The 21,975-nt window shown below is 37.7% G+C and overlaps 1 protein-coding gene across 2 annotated transcripts; it reads right to left on the bottom strand.

Annotated features, from left to right (window-relative positions):
• Positions 1-2,982: 2,982 nt before the first annotated feature.
• Positions 2,983-21,969, bottom strand: YME1L1 (YME1 like 1 ATPase). 2 transcript variants are annotated; one of them, XM_019616304.1, is made up of 19 exons: positions 19,934-19,996; positions 18,877-19,008; positions 17,142-17,304; positions 16,302-16,400; positions 15,229-15,338; positions 13,984-14,134; positions 13,784-13,891; positions 12,928-13,010; positions 11,980-12,070; positions 11,340-11,492; positions 10,060-10,192; positions 9,551-9,613; positions 8,934-9,046; positions 8,401-8,556; positions 7,597-7,748; positions 6,663-6,789; positions 6,490-6,563; positions 5,905-5,991; positions 2,983-4,797 (listed from the first exon to the last, which is right to left on the bottom strand). In XM_019616304.1, exons 1-19 carry the CDS (start codon positions 19,979-19,981, stop codon positions 4,654-4,656), a joined length of 2,187 nt encoding a protein of 728 aa, XP_019471849.1. In that variant the 5' UTR covers positions 19,982-19,996; the 3' UTR covers positions 2,983-4,653. The 2 variants fall into 2 exon arrangements, with proteins under 2 accessions (XP_019471849.1, XP_003207055.1); XM_003207007.3 differs by lacking the exon at positions 19,934-19,996 and adding an exon at positions 21,858-21,969 and having other exon boundaries at positions 4,654-4,797.
• Between the last annotated feature and the right edge of the window lie 6 nt (positions 21,970-21,975).

Genomic DNA, 21,975 nt, shown 5'->3' on the forward strand with positions numbered 1-21,975 from the left:
CCTGTGACACGGGACCCCACAACATCCTTCTCTCCAAATTGGAAAGATATGATGTGTGGACTGTTCGAAGGACAAAGAACTGGCTGCAGGATCAAGTCCAGAGAGTGCCATCCGGATGGAACCTGGACAGGCTTGATGAGTGGGTCCAGGTGAACCTCACGAGTTTCAACAAATCCAAGTGCAAGGTGTTGCACCTGGGTTGAGGTAACCCTCATTACCAATACAAACTGGGAGATGAAATGGAGCACAGCCCTGCTGAAAAAGACCTAGGAGTATTTGTGTATGGGAAGCTGGATGTGAGCCAGGAGTGCGCCCTTCCATCCCAGACAGCCAACTGTATTCTGGGCTGCGTCAAAAGAAGCGTGGCCAGTAGGTCAGGGAAGTGAGGCCTCACCTGGAATACTGTATCCAGATGTGGAATCCTCAGTACAGGAGAGACACACACCTTTCAGAGCACATCCAGAGAAGGGCTACAAAACTGATCCACAGAATGGAACACCTATCCTATGAGGGCAGACTGAGAGAGCTAGGGCTGTTCAGCCTGAAGAAGAGAAGGTTGTGAGGTGACCTGAGAGTGGCCTTTCAGTATCTAAAGGGGAGCTACAGGAAAGAAGGGAACAGTCTCTTTAGCAGGGTCTGTGGTGATAGAACAAGGGGAACTGGTTTCAAGCTCAAGGAGGTTAGATAAGGAAAAAATCTTCTACAGTGAGGCACTGACACAGGTTGCCCAGAGATGTGATTGATGCCTCATCCCTGGAGTCTTTCAAGGCAAGGATGGATCAGGCTCTGGGCAACCTGATGTAGCTGTGGTGTCCCTGTTCACTGCAGGGGAGTTGGACTAGATGGCCTTCAAATGTCCCTTCCAACTCTAAGAATTCTGACTCAGTAGAGCAGAATCCTGTTTGCTCTGTAATGCATCTGTTGATGCGAACAGCAGAAATCAGCAACTTCCAGTACACCTGAGAGTACTGATAGTAATGGAACCATAATCTACAGATATTAAATATATTTCAACTTAAAATCACTGTGATGGCTATGTGACAAAGCTCAAGATAAGCCACCGTCAGACAAGATGACAGTGTGCCTACAGTTACTTGATACTGGGCGAGTCTGGAAACAACAAAAACATTTATCAAAGATCACAGGCTAGTTTCTGTCCAAAGACTGATATTAATCAAGCAACCAGAAAAAGGAAACTAAAATAAACCCAATATTCTCACGATGATTTGACTCTGTGCTTTCCCTCTGAAATTGGAAAAGCAAAGAATGCCGGTGTTGACCTGAAATTTGGCTTTGAATACTATATCTGAGTAACTAACATAAAATAATGGATGAAGACAGAGAAATGCTGTAAAAAGTTTATACGTCCACTTGTAAAAGCAAAATGAAATCTATCAGGAAGCTGATTTTCTAGAGAACTTTATGTGCATAAAAATAAGTGCAATTAAGCTGCTGCTTTTCTTACCTGCTTTTAGAGCAACAGTTTTTTTTGTGTGTTTTTGTTTGTTTTTTAACTTCATGAGGATTTAAAATTTGATTGGGGAAAAAAAGACCAACTAAGGCTACACCCTACCACCCATCCCTCTACTTAAACAACTTGAGAATTCTTATTGGAAATTTTTTGCCAAGGGTAACTTGACCTTCACTGCAAATTTCTATCTCAGAAGAATGTTTTTTTCTTGTCCAATTACAGAACCCTAGTTTTACAGCTAGCAACTTTCTAGGACAGGTTTCAAAGCACAAAGCTAAATTTAAGGATCAGTGGAGGAGGGCAGGAAACCAAAAAGCCTGAGCCCATACACATCACTTCTTTCTCCCTGGTTCAAGGCCAGTCAAGATGGGGCTTTGAGCAACCTGGTCTAGTGGGAGGTGTCCTTGCCTGCAGCAGGGGGGTTGGAACTAAATGATCTCTAAAAATCCTTTCCAACCCAAACCGTTCTATGATTCTGTTAACCTTAAGCATTCCAATGTTTGTATTAGTGCTTTTATAATGGCAAAGTCCCACCTAGAGTACTGCGTCCAGGCTTGAGGCCCTCAGCACAAGAGAAGATGGATCTGTTAGAGCAGGGCCACAAAAGTCATCAGCCATCTGGAGCTTCTTTCCAGGGTTGTTCAGTCTGTAGAAGAGAAAGCCCTGAGGAGACCTTACAGCAGCCGTCCAATTCCTAAAGGGGGCTGAAAGGAAAGGCGGGAGGGACTCTGTCAGGGAGTGACAGGACAAGGGGGAATTGTTTTTAAACTGAAGGAAATTTATATCAATTATTAGGAAGAAATAAGAAATTCTTCCCCCAGGGGGGGGTGAGCAAAGCACAGGAACAGACTGCCCAGAGAAGTTGTGGATGCCCCTTCTCAGGAGGTGTTCAAGACCAGGTTGGATACAGTCCTAAACAACCTGATCTAGTGGGAGGTGTCCCTGCCCCCAGCAGAGAGGTTAGAGCTAGATGATCTTAAAGGTCCCCTTTAAATCCAGGTCTCTCTCTGATTCCATGTAAGTTTGCTTGAAAGCACATACATGATACATGCACACCACTCCCTGAGGAGCACAGCTGCTATGAGCTGGCCGGAAGGCAAATATATACACTTTATACCCAAAAGAAACTGCACTTGGCTCTTCTTTGTGTATACCAAGAAGTGTTCAAAATAAAGATGTTAGACCACAGGACTCACCCCACAAAACAGATCATTCAGTAGATATTTTTACTTTTGAAGTCGAAGTTTTCTGCTTTTGCTTTTAATGACAGATTTGCATTATTCAACTGGAAACATTTCTGTCCAAGTCCCATTGCTGAAAGCAGGAACTGAAGAACAGGTCTGAATTTCTAGGGAGAACATCCCCTAGAAATACAATTAGTATACATTTTTTCCCGTAACTACTAAATTTATTTACAAGTTCAAATGTTTTATATATTCCGTTTACATAATAGGAACTCTGTATTACATTCCATAGCTTTTTACAGTGGTAAGTAAAAGGAAAAGCCAATGTCCATAATTAAATTGAACCTTTATTATTCCAAAAACAGATGCAAATATGCAGTATATTTCTGTTTCCATTGGCATATTTCTAAAATACATGTACAACTGTAACTAGTCAGCCTAGGCATTTGGTATATTTTTTAACATTTTCAAGTTCTCCCATGCTGGGATGTCACTATCATAGCTGACAATGGAAAAATAAGCAAATAGAAAGTTATCCTAGTTTCAGAAGAAAAAAAGAATGCATCTGATTTTACTGGGGGGGGAAAAGAAAAAAAACAAAAACAGGTATTACACTCAGAAAACTCTAAAGCAATTTAATGTTAGCTTTAAATGTGGTTATCAATTGTCATTCACATTTATTGGCACCAGCTCAACTATCTGCATCTCCAACCATGTCAAACATTGAACATTAACACAATAATGAAGGCCTTCTCTGCAACAGAAGTTTACAGTCCCAGGAGTCTACCATTAATTGTGCAGAAGATTATAATAAAGCTGTTTAACCTAAAAAAACAGTTCCATGAGATCAGCAGAATACTGGCATACAATTGCTAGCAATCACTTCTACTTGGTTGGAAACTGATTTTTTGTAAGAGGCCAGAATTTCCAGGAGCTTCTGTAAGAGTTGGATGAAGAAGAGGTGGGGAAAAAAAACCCAAAACAAAAAAAACCACCAGCTTTCCTAGCTGTACTGAACAGGACTGGGAATGTTATTTGAAACACATGCTTCAAACATTTTCTGAACTACTTTTAGCAAAAAAAAGTAGCGTCCACTTTGAAGAAATTCTTTGTTGGAATATCAGATGCCTATACATAGTATTAGCACAAACTAATGATATAGGATCTCCAGCAGTATAAAAGCACTTATCAAATCATATCCGTCTACTGTAGTAATAAAACAAATTAGGAGTCTTGTCAGCAGCACATCAGAGGTCACAGGTATTTCTCTTATCCCTGCCGTGGTTCTTCCCAAAACACAGTCCAAAGAGATTAGGCATGTTTAGCCTGTTACTGGTGTTCACGTTAAAATCTCTCTCCCAGCTCTGTATGTGTGCATTTTAACTCCAAGAACACTGAGAAGATAAATCAGTAATATTTTTGTTTTACATGGAGTTCTCATAATTCTCTTTAGAGATGCACTCTGTAGCTGCTTTATTCATACAACATGTGCTTTGTTGCATTTCCAAATATATCTTCTTTAAAAGTGATCCCTACCTTCAAACAGAGTGTGAGCATTAGACTACATACTGTTTTACATGTCAATTTGTCACTACCCATAAAAAACTCTATAGTATATATTATGGGGTATCACTTCAAATGCACATGTAGCAGCATGACTCAGGAAGCAATGCCAAAACACACCACAGTACATCTGCACATTTTTCTTCTCAGCTTCAACACAACCGACTAAACCAGAATACTGAATTCAACCCTGAGATTTGCCTTTCTGAATAACTTCTTGTGGAAGAGCAGAAGATGAAGAACATTTTTTATTCTCGTGTCTTATTCCAAAGAGACACAACAAACAGATAAACAACAGAAGCTCACAAGAAACAGAATTAATCATGTCACTAATGCCATACACACATCAGAAAGGGAAAAAAGCTATGCTGCGTAGTCTACTGCACTGCTAGATGTACATTCTTCAGATTATCAGTAACTGTATCCCAGAAGTTATCATCTTACTTCTAGTTTTTTCCCCTCTAGAACAATTTGGATTTCTTTGGCATCCAAAGTCTCGTATTTCAAGAGAGCTTCTGCTAAATTCTTGTGTTCTTTTGCATGAGTCTTCAAGATGTTCTTTGCTCGCTCGTATGAGTCCTAATATTAAACAAACAAAAAAAAGTAGTAGGAATTTTCAAGACATTTGAACAAAAGTAACAGCAGAATTGTTTTTAAAATTGTTTCTGGGTAAATGCAGCTTGGAACACGTACTTAAAGTCGTGCCACACACATCACAGCTAGCACAGCTCCTGTCTCACCTAGATTTAAGATTCAGCTGGCATAACTGCTCAAGAAAACACAGCTTTATGCCACCTCTCCATTTTGCAGAAGTACAACTGAAAACAAAATCCACAGATAAGCCAGAGTATTTTTAAACATGACTTAGAAAGCATTTCTAGATCTGTAAAGTCGCTTATTAAATATTTGATTTTACATTATGGACAGCGTTGCAGCATTCAAGATGTTCCTCAAGATGTAAAGTCCTCCAAACATTGAGCTCTCAAAGTGTTATGTACATCCTGAGAGGTGAGCGCTACCCAGCAAGTCTGCTGTTGCTGCAAGTAAAACTGCCAGCACTACCAGCCTCAATTTTAACTTTCAGTTCTACATTGACGGCTTTTTAGCTCACCAGTCAGTTCAGAAACAGTTTCAGCAATAGTCGTAAGAGTTTAAATATTATTATATATGAATAGTTCTTATGCCTGTAGGAAACTAATTCAGAATACCAGAACAGATCTGGAAGCTTGGTGACAATCAACTGTTACAACCTACCCTAAGCATCTGATTCTGATCCCGTGAGAAACAGAACCCCTGACCAAATGACTCTGATCTCTCTACACAAAACGAGTTAGCTGCAAGTTACGAGATGTGGGAGCAACACGGAGCTGTTGTATCTGTTCTATAACACTTTAGAGCACTATTTTTTTTTCCTATGAATACACAACATACAAATCCTGACGTAATGCAAGAAGAAGTGTTAAGGAACATTAAAAACCCAATGGCAACAACTTGTTATCCACTGCTTGCAAAGGAAAATATATGAGAAATTTTGACATGCAAATATTCCAAGTTGTTGCTATGTGAAATATTGGGAATGCTTGCAACAGCCTTTTGCAAGTATTTTCAGTGATGTACAGTACAAAAGTAAACTGATGCTCAACTCATCTCAAAACAAGCGTATTATAGCAAAAGGAAGATTCTTACCCGTAAAAGCGTTCTTACTTCTTGTTCAATTGCAGATTGAGTTTCAGGGCTAACTTTACCGGTGTCACTATAGGTCATAACACCAAGCTAAACAAACAAAATTGTTCACAAAAAGAATTTCAAACAAAAGCAGCAAAACAAGAAGCCTATCCATTACCTATGTAGTCACTGCAGAGTTCTGTTTCCATAGATCACAGTACAGAACCTTAAGTATTTCATTTAAAAGGAAAACAAAAAGACTACTAACACACCAACAGTGACAATGAAAGAAGTTTCTTTAGAAGGATACAAAACATTTCCTTTACCCTGCCCAACACGAGAAGATTATTCTCAATTCCAAAATTCGCTCAATTCCCACCCCCCTGCCTTGCAGACCTTAGTAACTTCTGAGGTCATTGTGAGGAGAAGATCTTGCAAGTTGATTTTTAAACTACCATATACGCAGGTTTTCTAATTCAGTTTCCTATAGCAGGGCCAATCATAAAGCCTTCCTTTTTGGCAAAATACTTTCCCTATCACAACTGACAGCCATTACAGAACATTCCCATGTAGCATGTAAGTATTTAAGCACTGATGATACACTACCTTCTCACTCATTCCAAACCTAGTCACCATGAGTTTTGCAATTTTAGTAGCGTTGTCAAAATCACTGGAAGCACCTGGATAGCAAACAAATTAAAATTAATTACTGAAACCAAGTTAAATACACCTGCCCATGAACTCTGGTCACAAATTCTTCTAACTACTGATGACTTGACCTGTTGTGATGTGATCACTTCCAAATATGAGCTCTTCTGCTACTCTTCCTCCCATGCAGACATCCATCTGTGCAAGTAACTGGGATCTAGTTTCACTCCATCTGTCATTTTCTGGAAGCAAAGACACCTGGAAGATAAAGAAACACAGTCAGGTAACAAACTGAAGTAATTTGAAAAGTAATCTTGTTTAAATCCAAAGAGGATGTAATGGCTTTACACAACTATGCGAGTGCTCTGGGCCTCCTAGACTATGCCCTCGTCAGGTTTGCTTGGTCTGCTAGCTAAAATAGCTTCCTTTGAGCCACCCCAAAAAAATTAATAACAGAAGCTTACAAGTAGGACCAGAAACAGAATAATCTATTCTATCCATTTCTCCTTATTTTCTACATTTGGACTGAGCACAAATCAACTTCCTGGATGATTCACACCAATTACTGTATCTGAACACATTAACTTGCACAAAAGCTCTGCAGAAACAGACAAGACTGGAACTACACTTTTTCTTTTCTGACAAGAGCTATCGTGCACTTACACAGAAAGAACATCTATAGTAGAGAAACAAGGTGATCAACTAATCTGGTGTAGAAAAAGTCACACTAGACACAAAACAACTGGATAAAGTATGTTTGTATCAGAAGTACAGCTAAGCAATGTTGCTACTCTCTGATCCTTCAGACATTCTTTTAAGTGCTGCACTTGGGTGCTATTTTAACTGTAGCAGAATCAAATCAGTATATTAGCAAGTGCTACTGTATTTCAGAATGAAGGATATTTGTACCATAGAAGAGATAACCAGCTTTCCAAGAGACTGCTGTAACAGCAAATCTCAATACATCCCAATACACATTATATTATAAGGACAACAAATAGCACTGCTGCCAAAATACTTTTTAGAATTATCAGTAAACCAACGAAAAATTATAAAAATACTCACATGCCCCAGGGTTGTTCCTCGTGTCATGATGGTAGCCTTGTTGATCGGCATTGCGTCCTTGGTGTAGTACGCAATGATGGCATGGCCAGACTCGTGGTAAGCAGTGATGGTTTTGTTTTTTTCATCAATTTCTACACTTCTGCGTTCAGGTCCTTCAAAAGGAAGAAAAATTAAATAAACTTGCCTGTACAGCTGGCCGCCATGATACACATGGATTATACATACTCAGAGTACAAAGTAGCAGTTGAACAGCATACAAGCTTAACTAAAATACTACTTGTAAACACTTCGCATTTAAGGAGCATTAATTAGCATCCAAAATTCACCTACCTGTACTTAACAGCAAAGCTGCTTCTGAAGGAATAGACTAAAATGAATCATGAATCTGTCTGATGAAACTGCACTTCTTCTCAAGTTTGATTAGAGTAGACCTTAAGTCTATATGTCACAGGTGTTTGTGTTGTGTTACCGTATGACAGTTAATAGAACAGGAGTTCCAGTTTTCTAATTACCTATTCCCCTCCACATATTCCTAAATGGAGGGTAGGAGGAAATCAAACGTGCACCTTCCTCCGGGTTCACATTTAAAACAATTTCTGAAAGAGCATCAACTCTTAAAGAATGTTTTCTACACTAGTTTTAACATAATTATTCTCGGGCCTCAAATACTATTCAGAACTAACTAAACAGAAGATGTATTTGTATAAAAACAAAAACCCTCTCTTCTTCTGCAAAAGTGTAAATCACACACACAGAGAAAACTGCTTTAACGTATACCTATGTGTTATGTATATTATGTCCTACCCATTAGGATTTTGTCCTTGGAGAATTCCAACTCCTTCATGGTTACCATATCTTTTCCATCAACAGCTGCCTTCAAGGCAGCTTGGTTTACAAGATTCTCAAGCTCTGCTCCAGAAAAACCAACTGTACCTCGTGCAATTATTTCTGGATCAACAGCTGCGGGGAAGAAAAGAAAGTCGTTCAAGTCTACAGTGCTCCTGAAAAGTTTTCCACCGTGAACAGATACCAAGAAGCGATCAAATTATGAGCAAGAACCACATTCTACTAAAAATGTTACATTCAAAAGAAGTGCTCCAGCTTTAAAAGAAATGAATGCTAATGCTTAAAGACACTATGACCCGTTCATGGGAGGTAAGAAACACTGCCTCAGAAAACTGTTTTAACACTCTGTAACATTGTGTATTATTGTGTTGTTTATTTTTAGGTACAAGGTAAAGATACTGCTTCTGTTGGAATAAAGGGCTGAGATATCAATGGACTGGTTGAGTATGAACAGTTACATCAACAGATACTGTAATAACGTTCTTACTTACATTGATCATACTTGATTTTATTAAGATACCACTTCAGAATTTCCGTACGACCTCTTACATCAGGCTTGGGAACAGTAACTTGCATGTCAAAGCGACCAGGACGAATTAAAGCACTGCAGGGGAAAGATCATTTAATACACTGACTCAAAAAGGCTGCAGTAAACTGTTCCTAAGAGATATGAGCAAGACAGATGTACCTGATCCTTCTAAAGATGTCTACATAAACCACATTTCATTTCTTATTTGTGGCTAAGGTGAAAGATACATTGTCAAGCAATTTTAAATGTTTTTATATTTGTAAATAAGATATAGTAAGATACTATTGTTAACTACTACTAAAATGCACTGCAAAAAAGGAACACAGGCAGTCAAATTAAGTCGAAAATCTTGCAGAAGTTTTAGTTATTTACAAGCAGGTTACTTATTTCTTAATACTTAGCTTAACAACCTTTTAAGTGCCTCTTCAATTTAAGTAACTCTTCAATTTACAAACCTCTTTAGCTGCAAATACCTTCAACTATAATACTGTAATAACTGAAAATTATCAAAGCAAGCTTTAGTTGCTGTATTTAAAAAAAGAAAACATGCCATGGAAGTGATCAGTGAGTCATACTCACTTATCTAATGCTTCAGGAAAGTTTGTTGCACCGATAATAACAACACCTTCATTAGGTTTAAAGCTGTATTAAAAAAAAAAAGGCAAGAATGCATTTTTATACAGAATTTACACTTATTTTAAACAATTTCTATTTCTTATTAGGGATGGCTTCAACTGACCAGTCATCTCAACTCACGTTTGATCCACTAATGACTACGTTTATCCCAGTAACTGGTTGAAAATCATGCCCTGATCTCAGAGTTGAGATCCGATAAGAAATTATTTCAGGTAACTGTAGATACTACACTACTGTAACTTAAAAGCTTCTGTGTTACTTAAGGCCATTAATGACAACTTTCTACTACTGCCAACAGTAACATAAGAGCATTATCGTAGTATTATATAGATTTATATCCTTAAAAGTATTTTTAAAAGTTAAGACAACCAAAGCTGTAAGGAAGAAAAATTCATCCAAATATTCAAAATACTAGTCAACACCTTCTATACCCTCAGAATCCAGATATTTACCCATCCATTTCAGCAAGAAGTTGATTAATGGTCTGCCTTGAATATGGATGCATTGGAGATTCAATTCTCTTCCCACCAACAGAGTCCAACTCATCAATAAATATAACACATGGTGCATTTGCTTTTGCTTCCCCTGGCAAAAGAAAAATAGCTGAAGAACACTTCAACCACACAAACTAGCAGAAAGCATACGATGCAATTCAAGATTCTCCTATTCCTATTAGCCTTGCATTATGGAACACTGTATCACCACCAAAACTGTCGCAATTTTAGTCTCCATTTCAAAGAATGTATTTCATTCTTGAAGCAACAGAGCAGCAAGTTTTTCATCTCTACACCAACTTCTATATTCTTATCATGCTACAAAAAAATCACAAGTGCAGTAGATTAAGAAATTCACCCTATCCTCTATCAGCTTCATAGAACAGTTTATTTTGCAGGCTCAGGTACAAAACATTAATCTATTAAGTAAAAATAAGGTCATTTTTACAGAGCCTGCCTTTTAATGGCAAAAGACATCACCCTCAAGCACACAGGTAATGAGAACAAAATAAAATACAGTGATAAACTTTAAGATAAGATTTGTACATGCATACCAGGACGCAGTTCATCTCATCCAGCTGAACATACATCTAGTGTCAATGTTAAGCTGACCTGTACTTATCTAAACTTTATAACCATCAGAAAGAAAGGCACACTTTGTTCCCCTTCTAAAAGAAAGCGACATTTCTTCTACAAATGCAAATCACCTCTTACAGTGCTGATGCACGACACTATCAATCGTACATGCAAAAGACAAGTTCATTTCTCCCTCAACACCCTCTGTAATATTTCATTTATTTCCATAGTTAAAGAAAGCCTCTCTTGTGCAAACTATTAACTTAAAAATGTAACAGTTTCATTCTAAGCCCTTTATTCCAGTACCATTGAAGGGAGCAAGATTTACATTTTACGGTAATACAATTACAAATTAAAATATTACTTTTATTTACAGAACACTGCATCTTTGATTAAATAACTTCTACTCTCACTGGCATGCTGTAACATCAGTTATAATTTTGCTACAATTTCATTTTGACCACCAAGTGTCTACAACCAATTGCTGCTCATGGAAATCAAAGACACTTAAACACTTACGGCTTTGTCATCCTTGATACTGTGTTTTTTTCCAGTAACCAAAACTGAACTTTATCAAAACTGATACTTTCACTATCTGTAAACAACACTGGATACTCATCTTGCACACTGAAAGATTTCAAAAACACAAATGCTCAACTTACTGAATAGGCTTCGGATGCGACTCGCTCCCACACCAACAAACATCTCATCAAACTCTGACCCAGAAGCGTAATAAAATGGCACATCAGCTTCACCAGCTACAGCTCGGGCAAGAAGAGTTTTGCCAGTACCAGGTGGTCCAACCAACAGAATACCTGAAAGAAAAGAAAATATAAAAGAAAAACAACGCAATGACAACAAATCCATACAGGCTTATTAGACAGCTGTGCTTTCTGTGCATTAAAGGAATTTGTATTTGGCTTCAAAAAGCTCTGCTATCCTATTTCAGATACTGCTCATTCCTTGCAGTATGAAGGGGCTCCTTTAAAAGATCTGGAGTCTGATCCACATTTAAACAACCACAAAAAAACGTTTGTAAGACTATCAAATAAAAGCTGAAATGGGACAAAATGAGGAAATCCGCTACAAATGCCCAATATTGTTTTACTATTTATCTCAAATATAAAGAAAATGGAACAGTGGTATTTAGTACCATTTTGATCATGCACCTTTTTGACTCCAAAACCAAAGGAAAAAATATTCAAGGATTAGTCTATAAATCAGTCATTCAACATGGAACAAAGGTACAAAAGGTGGCCACGTCTACATACAGTTCTCACTTCTGTGAGCAATGATTCTTACCTTTTGGAAGTTTACCTCCCAGCACAGTAAATTTATGCGGGTTTTTCAGGAATTCTACAACTTCCTGCAATTCCTGTTTAGCTTCTTCAACCTACACATTAAAAGCATGTCACAAAAAGTCAATAAGCATTCAAAAAATACTGCATCTTTTTTGTAGATAAACTTTGCACTACAGGCTTAGATAAGTTTATTTGAACAAAAATATAAAATGGAAGGAAAGGAGATAAGAGTATCACAAAACTTTTGTGTCGATACCAAGCCTATTTCCCAGAATTGTTTACATGAATCAGTAACACTGAAGTTCACAAAACTAAGGGATAACCAAACAGTTCAGGACCAGATCTGACCACCAAGACAAATATAATCATAAACTATGTCAAGATATCAACTTAATCAGTTAAAAAAATTAAGCTATTCAGGCAAGGGAAGTCCTCATCCTGCAACACATAGCTAAGGAACAGATGAAGAGCAAAAATAATAAAGTTATCCCACCAGCAGTGTCAGGCCCAGTTGTTTCTAGGAATTTCCATGTCTGCAATAAATATGTGAAAGTGCAATTATCATGTCTTTCAAATATAACAAGAAATGTGCGAAGTCAAAGAAAACCACAGATTATAACTTGAAGTCAGTATGCAGCTCTGCTTACATTCCAATATATTGAGAAAGTTTTGGAGGAAGGAGAGGAGCAAAGAAATGAGGTCAGTTACTGAAGACTGCACTGCTCCTCTACTTCACAAAAATAGGAAATGTAATTCAATCATTCATATTCTCCGCTTCAATTTTAACACCTTAGGCTTATCCAAATATCAGAAAGATTTGTTTCTTTTAAAACAGGTCATAAAAACCAGTTCCTTTAACAGAGTAAGATGTCCTCCAAGCTCACAGTGCTTACTCAAAGAATTAACAAATTTCTGAATTGACTTTTGAGTTCACAATTTTTGAACTTACCCCTTTTACATGTTCAAAGGTAACATTTTTCAGCTGGATTGGATCCACTGCTGCATCAAAGATACTTGATGTTCTAAAGCGCACTGAGAGCAGAAAAGGAAAGGCAAAATTTATGCAAAGTTACTTTGTTCCAAGACCATACTTTGCACTCAAATCCATACAATGTTAAGCCATCACCTTTACACACAGCCTTTTAAAAAGCAATGTTTCCATTTACAAGCGTGCAGCAAGAATAAAAAACACCAAAAAACACTTAAAATATTTTCAGTTAATTCAGTGGTAAGCTCTTTTAAGCACAGAAAGCTCTGCATCCAAAAGCAGATACACAGAAACGCAAGTTCTCCTTCAACATTAAAAAGCTTTCTTCAGACCAAATCATAGCTCAGCATGAAGGTGAAATTCTCCAGTTATCTGAGCTCAGCCTTTGTTCATTCTGCCATTTCCAGCAGATTTCTCATGATGGCAGTTGGCCATGCAAGTACCTACTTACTGTAAATTAGGTTGCGACAACAAATAGAAGTTGAAAAACTGAATCCTATTCCCTACTGCTGACAACTTAGATATCACAGCATTTAAATTCAAAGACTAACACAATCTATGTAGAGACTGCCTCTATGTTAGTTTCCACGCAACTGTTTCACTGAAATAATCAGGAAAAAATAACTAAAAAACCAAAGTTGTTCTTGAAAACATTCTGTAGCATTAGAGTTTAAAAGACTGTAGTCAAAAGCAGTGACTATCTTCCATTAGTACAATGAAGCATTATCCTAACAACAATCATACAAAAACACATTTAATTTGAGCTAAATACGCTGGAAGGAATAAAGTAAGATGACTTCAAAAAAACATAACTAACCGGCATCTGAAAAGGAGCCTTTCCCAGGTAAAAATGAAGAATATACAGCAAGATAAAAACATAAAACGAAGAGAAAGAAGGAAAGCAAACGGGATCTTCTTAAGGAATCTGTAAAAGAAAACAAAGAAAAACATTAAATAGACTAAAATAAACTACTTTCTGAACACAAAGACAAAAATACATGGACTAAAACAACTTACCAAGTGTCTTCTGCAGGAATACCTGTGCTTTCAAAAAGCCCTCTGCAAAACCAGTTTTAAAAGCATCCTGGTGTGCTTCTGGGATGTTTTTTGTTTTCATTAGCGCATCCAAGTTCTCAATATCAATTCTTCGTTTTCTCAGTAAAAAGCCCTAAAATGCATTCCACAACAACGTTAGCCTATGCTAAGTTCTGACAGTTAACTTCTTTGGTACCATGGTGAGGGAAAGGGAAAAATAAAAGCTTGAAATTCAGATGCTGCGGGGTTAGACAATATAAACCAGTAGGCTAAGTGTGAGATCACAAAGGCACAAGCAAGAGCCATCTTTTTTGCTCTGAACAGATCAGGCTCCAAACCCCAAACGGACAACTGAGCCAAGAGAGCTTTGCACACAGCTCGCTTTATACACTGGATTCAGTGCAAGTTATTTGCTTAAGCCTTTTCCTTCATGAAAATCACTTATTCCCAAATGTGAAATATTCTCCAACTGTAGTTCTGACAGAGTTGATTAGATATGTATCATACCCTCTCAAATCAAAGACCACGACCACATGGAGCTAGCTCTGGTGCATCTCCATCCATAGAAAAATTAGTCCAGAGATTAAGTAAATCACACATGCCTAGACAAATTGGAAAGTTCAGAACTAATTTACACACAAAATAAGAACCAATGATACAATTAGCCTGACTTCTACATAACCAGTTATTAGCAAAGAGTATCGAAATCAACTTTGTCTTGGTAAGTGCCTGGCTACCTCAAGCCTAGAGTTCTCTACTGAATTAAAAGCAGACAAGTTTTTAAACCCATAGAAACATCAAGTTTAAAGTTTTTGCATCTTAAAAAAGATAATTACTACAAATAAGTCTATTCTCAAAGCATCAATAACATGCTGGATCACTAAGAAAAAAAAATTAAGAAAAAGGTTTTGCATTAACTCGCTGTATTTCTGTTTAAATACTTAACTGACTCCAAGCTATTTTAAACAAAACCACAAAAACGGAATAGACAGTTTTATTTCCAAAACATAAAACCAGTTTTTTGATTTGAAATTATCTCCCTGAAGATTAAAATAATCTCTAGTCATAACATATTAAACAAATCTGTGTATTAATGAGAAAACCAGTACATTGCCATTTAGTTCAGAATTTAGAATTACTAATGCAAAAGAAATATATTAGAGCACTCTTGGTAAATTACAAAGATTTACTTAAGAAGCACAACTTCCTAAAGTTATCTGTAGTTACCTTCAAAAGCGAAGGAAAAGAACTCTTTGTTTCAGTGAATTGTTCTGTGGTTGACTGCAAACGCCTCGATCTTGACCGCAATGTCTTAAAGCTCCGGCTCTGTATGTAAACTTGGGTTTTAAAACAAAAAGTAATTATGAGAAATGGAAAATTTGGAGCTCTCTCTTACTACGACACTACAATTAAAAACATAAGTAATTTCAATTTATTAAATGAAAAATATATGGAGCAAACATAACCTCCCCAAAATAATCAAGTTAGCGAAGAAAATCGCAGACCATTTCCAGCCAAAAAAACGTGAAGTTGTCAGAAGGCACTTTTGAATCTATAGGAATAAACAGTATAAATAAATGAATCAAAATGTTTTAGTGATATGTGCATTGTTTAGGCAACCCTGAACAACAGCTGTAATCCAAACTTTCAATTTCAAGTATGCTATGCTGTGTTTAATAATTACATTTTTTTCATAATAATTTTTAAGGAAAATTGATCAACTCTATCATCATCTCTGAGAACAGAGAAACAAACAGAGCAATTAAATCCAGGCACGCTGACAAATCTTTCATATTTGAAATCTGAACCAGAAGGATGGGAATAAAAATTCATGCTTTAAGACAAGATCTATTCAAAAGCTGAACAGATGTCAGTATTTGAACTCACTGAGCTCCTAATTACTTTCTTGCTAAAACAGCCCTGCTATTACCCTGCTTTTACCCATCATGTAACCAGGAGCAGTTTAAACAAATCATGAAACCTTAGAAAGACCAGTAGATTCAACTGATTTATGGATTCAAAATAAATCTTCTGTTGTCTTTTAATAATATTATACACAAATACTAACAACTTTGAACAATATTGTCTTGTTACAGCACATTTACTAACTTAAATCTGAAAACATACAGCTCAAATGCAAGAACAGTCTCAAAATTACTGTGCTATATCAATTTAGAGGCTCTTCCTGGAGGTTTACCAATGTTTCCTGCATGACCTCTCATTAAAAGATAAGAAAAAGACCTTCTCAAAAGGAAAATGTAATGAAAATTAAAAGCAAAGTGCAGTTCACTGCTTCATACCTGGCCAACACCTGAGCTCGGAACAGAAGTGTTGGAGGGGATGAGGATGCCGTCTGTACAAACATGATGAGCGTAAAGCACTAAAGATGTCCACAAACCCTGTAAGAATTGATATAACAGAACGTAAACACATGTTAAATGGTAATTAAACATTAACTCTCGCACAGGTTGTTTTTCCTTTCTTAAACATGAATTCCATTTTGCTAGACCCCCCCATCCTTACTCCCATCCACATGCTGACAAACGAGATGTTGTTTACATGCTTCTTTCCCTAACATCTTTATGATACCTTCACTTCCTGCATTTAATGCCAGTCCCAACAAAACATATTTAAGGAAACACTCTTGTTTTGTTGTTTTTTTCCCCTGGAAAGGAAATACTCTATGCATCCTGTTAACAGTTTGTTACCCTGAACTCCCTTTTATTTAGTCCTCATGTAACACTGCTTCAACAAAAAACAGGACAGCCTTCTGTAAACTGGAGATTTTCACAAATGTGTTACACTAGTAAATGAGCAAAATCCATTTTATTTGGTGGAACAAAGTGGTGATTAAATTTCTAACTTAGTCTCGTCATTAAGATATGTCCTCATGCTATAGCTGAGTTCAGACAAGTTCAACAATCACCAACTTCAAGCATGAGCTCAAAATTGCATTCACATTTCTAAAACATAAAAAGAAGAATCCCATGATTCAAATAAACAAGACATTCGCACTCTTTTCATTAAAAAATGTACTAGACGTTTTAAAACTGTGAGTTATCTATAACACAAGAAGAACACAGCTCACTTTCACAGTTTAACTCTACTCATTTTCATCAGCACTTCACTCTAAAACATACCATGCTTATTTTCAAAGAACGACTCAGCAGAGACGTACGACGTATGCCACCGTGACGAGACTTTGTTATCTGGGTAGTACCCAGGAAGCAACCTGTTCATGAGCTCTTTGTATTGGTGTGGTTTCAAATCAGACAATCCCAGATCTCTGAAATTAAGTACAGACTGGAAAAAAAAAAAAAAAAGTGTTCAGAATTTACTTCATATTGTTAATAATTTGAAATTAGCCACGTTAATTGCAAAATATAGGTTTTGAGACAAAAAGCTCAGACAAAGAAAAAGCAACGAGAAATAAATGAAAGGACAGTTTAAGAATATTTGCTACTGTCAACACAAAACAGCTTCTCCATGTGTTCACACTGATATTTTCATGATCAGGGTACACTTATTGTAAGCAAATTTTCTTCCCAATTCAGTCTTCTTTTTTAATACCTTTCACGATAGGAAACTCCTGATAGGACAAGGGGAAAATGGTATCAAACTAAAAGAGAAGAGATTTAATTTGGATATAAGGAATTTTTTTATTTATTTATTTATTTTTTACACAATAAGAGTGGTGAGGCAATGGCCACAGGGTGCCCAGAGCAACAGTGGACTGGTCAGGATGGATCAGGCTATGAGCACCCAATCCAGTGTGCGTGCCCCAGTTTGTCCATCGCAGGGGAGCTGGGCCTGTAAGGGCCCTTCCAACTCAAACAGTTCTATGATTGCAATAGACACACACACAAAAAAAGTTCTTTTCCAATTCTTTCTAATCTTCATGACTGGGTGTGAGGGGGATGATGTACAGCAATATCCAGCCATTTTATTTCATTCACTTTCTCATTTGTTTTTTTGGCCAGGCTTTTTACAGAAAAACTTTGATAAAGCAAATTTAGCAGCAACATGAAGACCAGATATTTAAATACTATATCCAGAATTCAAATAAAAATCTGAAAATAATAATCATTCTTGTATGAAATGAAAGGTATGAGATGAATGGACACAAGGAAAGGAAAAAACTTTGTATTTAGAGGAGCATAAGAACTAAGATCTGTAATTTCTTACACAGAAAATTAAAGATACTATGAGAAAAGCAAAAGGTGCATCCACTGAGTTACCAAAGAAGTAATCTCAATTTAAGGAAATGTAATCCTGCATCTTACAGACGGGTATTTTTTAAACACGCTCAACTATAAAAACATTTTCCTATTGGCTTTGACCCTTTAAAATATATATTAGCCTCTCAAGAGAGCTTTTCACTAGGCTTAATATTTTCTTAAATAAGTAGTAAATGTATGTCAAACTATCCAAAATGTATTTGCATATAAATTATCGTTTTTTATTGTTAGAACACTATGGGTTATATTTTCATTTTTCCTAAATTATTTTAACATAAACTTTAGGTTCTATTTTTGAGATGAAACTAGATGCTCAGTAAGACATACATGAATAAAACATCAAAAGCTGAAGTCATTTTAAAAGGGTCTCCTGGATGTATCCATAGTTATCACTGCATTCAAAGTTGATTTAAGCAGAAATAGATTCTCTTCATCTCAGGAAGTTATTACTGCATTTTTTTCTTATTAAAAAAGTACTGTATTTTTGTAGGACTAACAAGACTCTGACTTATTGAAGTTCTGTCAAAAAAAAGTTGCATTCTATCCATCCATATTTCCATTACAACATTTAATAAAACGAGTCAAATATTGAATTAAGTTATAAGCAAAAGACCCATTTTCCAAAAGTTTCCAGTACCTCACTGCTCTGAGCATCGTGCTCTGAGGTGGTGTCCCTCTGGGCAGGCTGTACGGATGTCGTGCTGGCAATAGTAGTGGAGGGTTTTGGAGAATGAAAGGCATTGATAAGGTGACTCAAAGGAACGGTAGCCTGTAAGAAAAAAAATAACACTTTAAGCTGTCTTCAACAATTTAAACAAGTCTCCCTTCCAAACTATGGCTTAAAGTACCTTGTACATTGCCTTTTAACCGAGAATTGCATAACAAATCACATGTATTTAGTTTCAACACTACTCTGTGAGTTGGTAGCTCGAATTACAGAAAAAATGGGAGTTTAAGTATGTACAACAGAAGTTAGCAAAGTTTGGATGAGAAAAACAGCCACGTTTCCTGTTCCTTTTCAGACATAACATGGATTCTAGAAAATAATCACTACATTTTCAAATACAGAAACAGGTACAGATTATCAACATTTAGGCAACACAAAGACAGCCCTCAGTTCCCACCCAAACATTTAGTTAGTTAGAAAACTAACACAACTTAAGGATGCTTGCTGAAATAGTATGAAAACAAAGTTACTGATACAATACTTCCATCATGAATTTCAGGACTGTTTTTCCTCCAAGTATGATTTATTTGTTGTACTACAAAAGTGCTGTTACAGCCTGATAACAGAACAATATAATTTGTTGCTATCTTTGACAAATACTCCACAATTTTGTATCTTATTTGTATGAAATGACTGAAACTAAATGTGATTTTCCCTTATAGGAACTAAGCTTCTATCCACAGGAAAGATGTATAGCTTTTGGAGAGGGTCCAGCAAAGGGCCATGAAGGTGATCAGAGGGCTGCAGCACTTCTCCTATGAAGACAGGCTAAAAGAGCTGGGCTTGTTCAGCCCAGAAAAGAGAAGGGAGACCTCACTGCAGCTTTCCAATATTTAAAGGAAGATGATGAACGTGAGGGAAATCAATTTTTTTATGTAGGCAGCTAGTGATAGGACAAGGGGAAATGGTTTTAAACTAAAGGAGGGCAGATTTAGATTGGATGTCAGGGAGAAGTTTTCTGACTGACTGTTGAGGTGCTGGCATAGGTTGCCCAGAGAGGCTGTAGATGTTCCATCCCTGGAGGTTCAAGGCCAAGTTGGATGGGGCCCTGGGCAGCCTGGTCTAGAACCTGGTCTGTGACAGGGTGCTTGGAACTAGATGATCCTTGAGGTCCCTTCCAACCCAAGCCATTCTATGACCACGGTTAAATTACCTCCCAAATAGAAACATACAAGCACACAAAAAGGAAACACAGGCATTTGGAGAGATAGAGGTAAAGCAATAGCAAAACTATTTCCACATTGAAAAAAATATGCAAGTTTACACCACCTCTTGAAATGTTTAAATGCTATTTATTTACAGTTATTGCTTTTCAGGAACTCTTTTTACATGGTATTTCCAAGGCCATCTTGGTGTCAGGACAAAACTAAGCACAAAGATCACCTGTCCAGTAGACTTCACAATGTAGCTGCAGAAGAGAATACTCTTCAAGCAAAATTAACAGAAAAAAAGAAAGGTAAATGAGATCATTCCTCTCACCAGTGGCCAGGACTTAACTTCAGATATTAAGATGGACTATTATAACACAGAAAACTCTAGATTACCCATGGACATATTACCTCAATAGTAGATCTCGTCAAGCTGATTTTACTTGAAGTTATTCAAACTCCATGGGTAAATAGTGTTTAATCACGAGGATTTAATCAAAATCTTAATAGCTCAAAGGAACTTATTTGTAAGTACTGTGGGCTCTAACATTGTTAAAATAAATAAAACACCTCTTTTCCTCTATGAAGTGTTACTTCTTCGACTTGAATCACTTATATTTTTCCTGTACTATAGAGTTTATTTTTAAGTTTACATTTTTTCCCTTAGGATCCCAATTTAGCAACCTCTCTGAGTACCACACCAGCCTATACAAAGCATGCACACGCAGCACAGTTAATTCTGCAGTTCAGCAGCCCTCAGCCATTTCAGTGACACCATTTTGTGAATTGGTATGCCCTGGGCTTCTGCTCCATCATGACCACGGCTGCCACGAATACACAGTACAAGTCATTTCAACACTTCTGAAACGCCCCATTGCCAGTATGTATCGCTAGGCAGGAACTGGGCTGCAGCTCCTGCTGTGTGAACACCACCTTGCGACTGCTGATTAAGCCCCTGCTTAAGTTCTTCAAGAACTTCCACGTGTTTTGACTAGACAGAAGGCACAGAAAGACTGCGCTGCACAATGTGAGAAGTCCCTCAGAATTAACTGCTCAAGATAAACTCCAGAAGTTTGAAGTAAGATTATAAAGACTCCAGTGATCAAAGTCGGCATGCAAACCACTTACCAAATTTCCCCGCTGCATTTCCCAATACAAAAACGTGGAATGATGCATTCCCGAAAACAACGTCACTCCTCTCACTTCATAACACCAACAAAAGCAATTAACATGAAGCCCACTGTAACACAGTAATCCCACCAATGCAAAACTCAAGGATAAAAGACTGGTTCAGATGGAAGCCCACACAACTCACAAGTGACATCCTGCTCACCGGCTCACGAATGGTGTCCTCCCTTCCAACTGCATCCAAATTGTTTTACGTAAGATAATTAAAGGACTTCTCGTCCACTACTGCCTAAGCCGCTTCTTTCTCACTGCCACAACGCCCCGTGACAGCCAACTGCACAACTCCAGCTGTGCGAATAGAACAGCCCCCGCTACCACGACAGAAACAAACAATAAGAAATGCCTCCCTGCAGGTTACCTGCTTCAGCCGTACCCCGCTCTCTCCTCCAGTGCCACGTTCGGTTCCCCCGTTCTCCCCCGCCCCAGAACACCAAACGGCCGCAGCCCCGCAGGGACCCCCGCCGCCCGCCCGGCGCCCCGTCCGAGCCCCAGAGGAGCCCCCAAGAGCAGTCCAGTGCGGAAGGGCCCCGAACCGCACACGGCCAGACTCCTTACCTGAGGCTGCACGGTGGAAAAGGAAAACATTCTCCTGGCGGTGAGCACGGGGCGCTGCCCCGCTTCCCGGCCCACGCGAGAAAGCCGCGCCCTCCCGCCGCCCGGCCGCTGTGGCAGC

Source organism: Meleagris gallopavo, chromosome 6, assembly GCF_000146605.3.
Source record: "Meleagris gallopavo isolate NT-WF06-2002-E0010 breed Aviagen turkey brand Nicholas breeding stock chromosome 6, Turkey_5.1, whole genome shotgun sequence".
In the NCBI taxonomy this organism is placed as follows: domain Eukaryota; kingdom Metazoa; phylum Chordata; class Aves; order Galliformes; family Phasianidae; genus Meleagris; species Meleagris gallopavo.

Excerpts from the sequence above, each read along its gene's own strand:
- YME1L1 (XM_019616304.1), bottom strand. The coding sequence starts at position 19,981 with ATGGAACATCTACAGCCTCTCTGGGCAACCTATGCCAGCACCTCAACA. Across the intron at positions 17,305-18,876 it reads ACGATGCTCAGAGCAGTGAG|TCTGTACTTAATTTCAGAGA; the intron begins GTACTGGAAACT and ends TTTTTTTTCCAG. Across the intron at positions 13,011-13,783 it reads AGGCTCCTTTTCAGATGCCG|TGCGCTTTAGAACATCAAGT; the intron begins GTTAGTTATGTT and ends TTCTGCTCTCAG.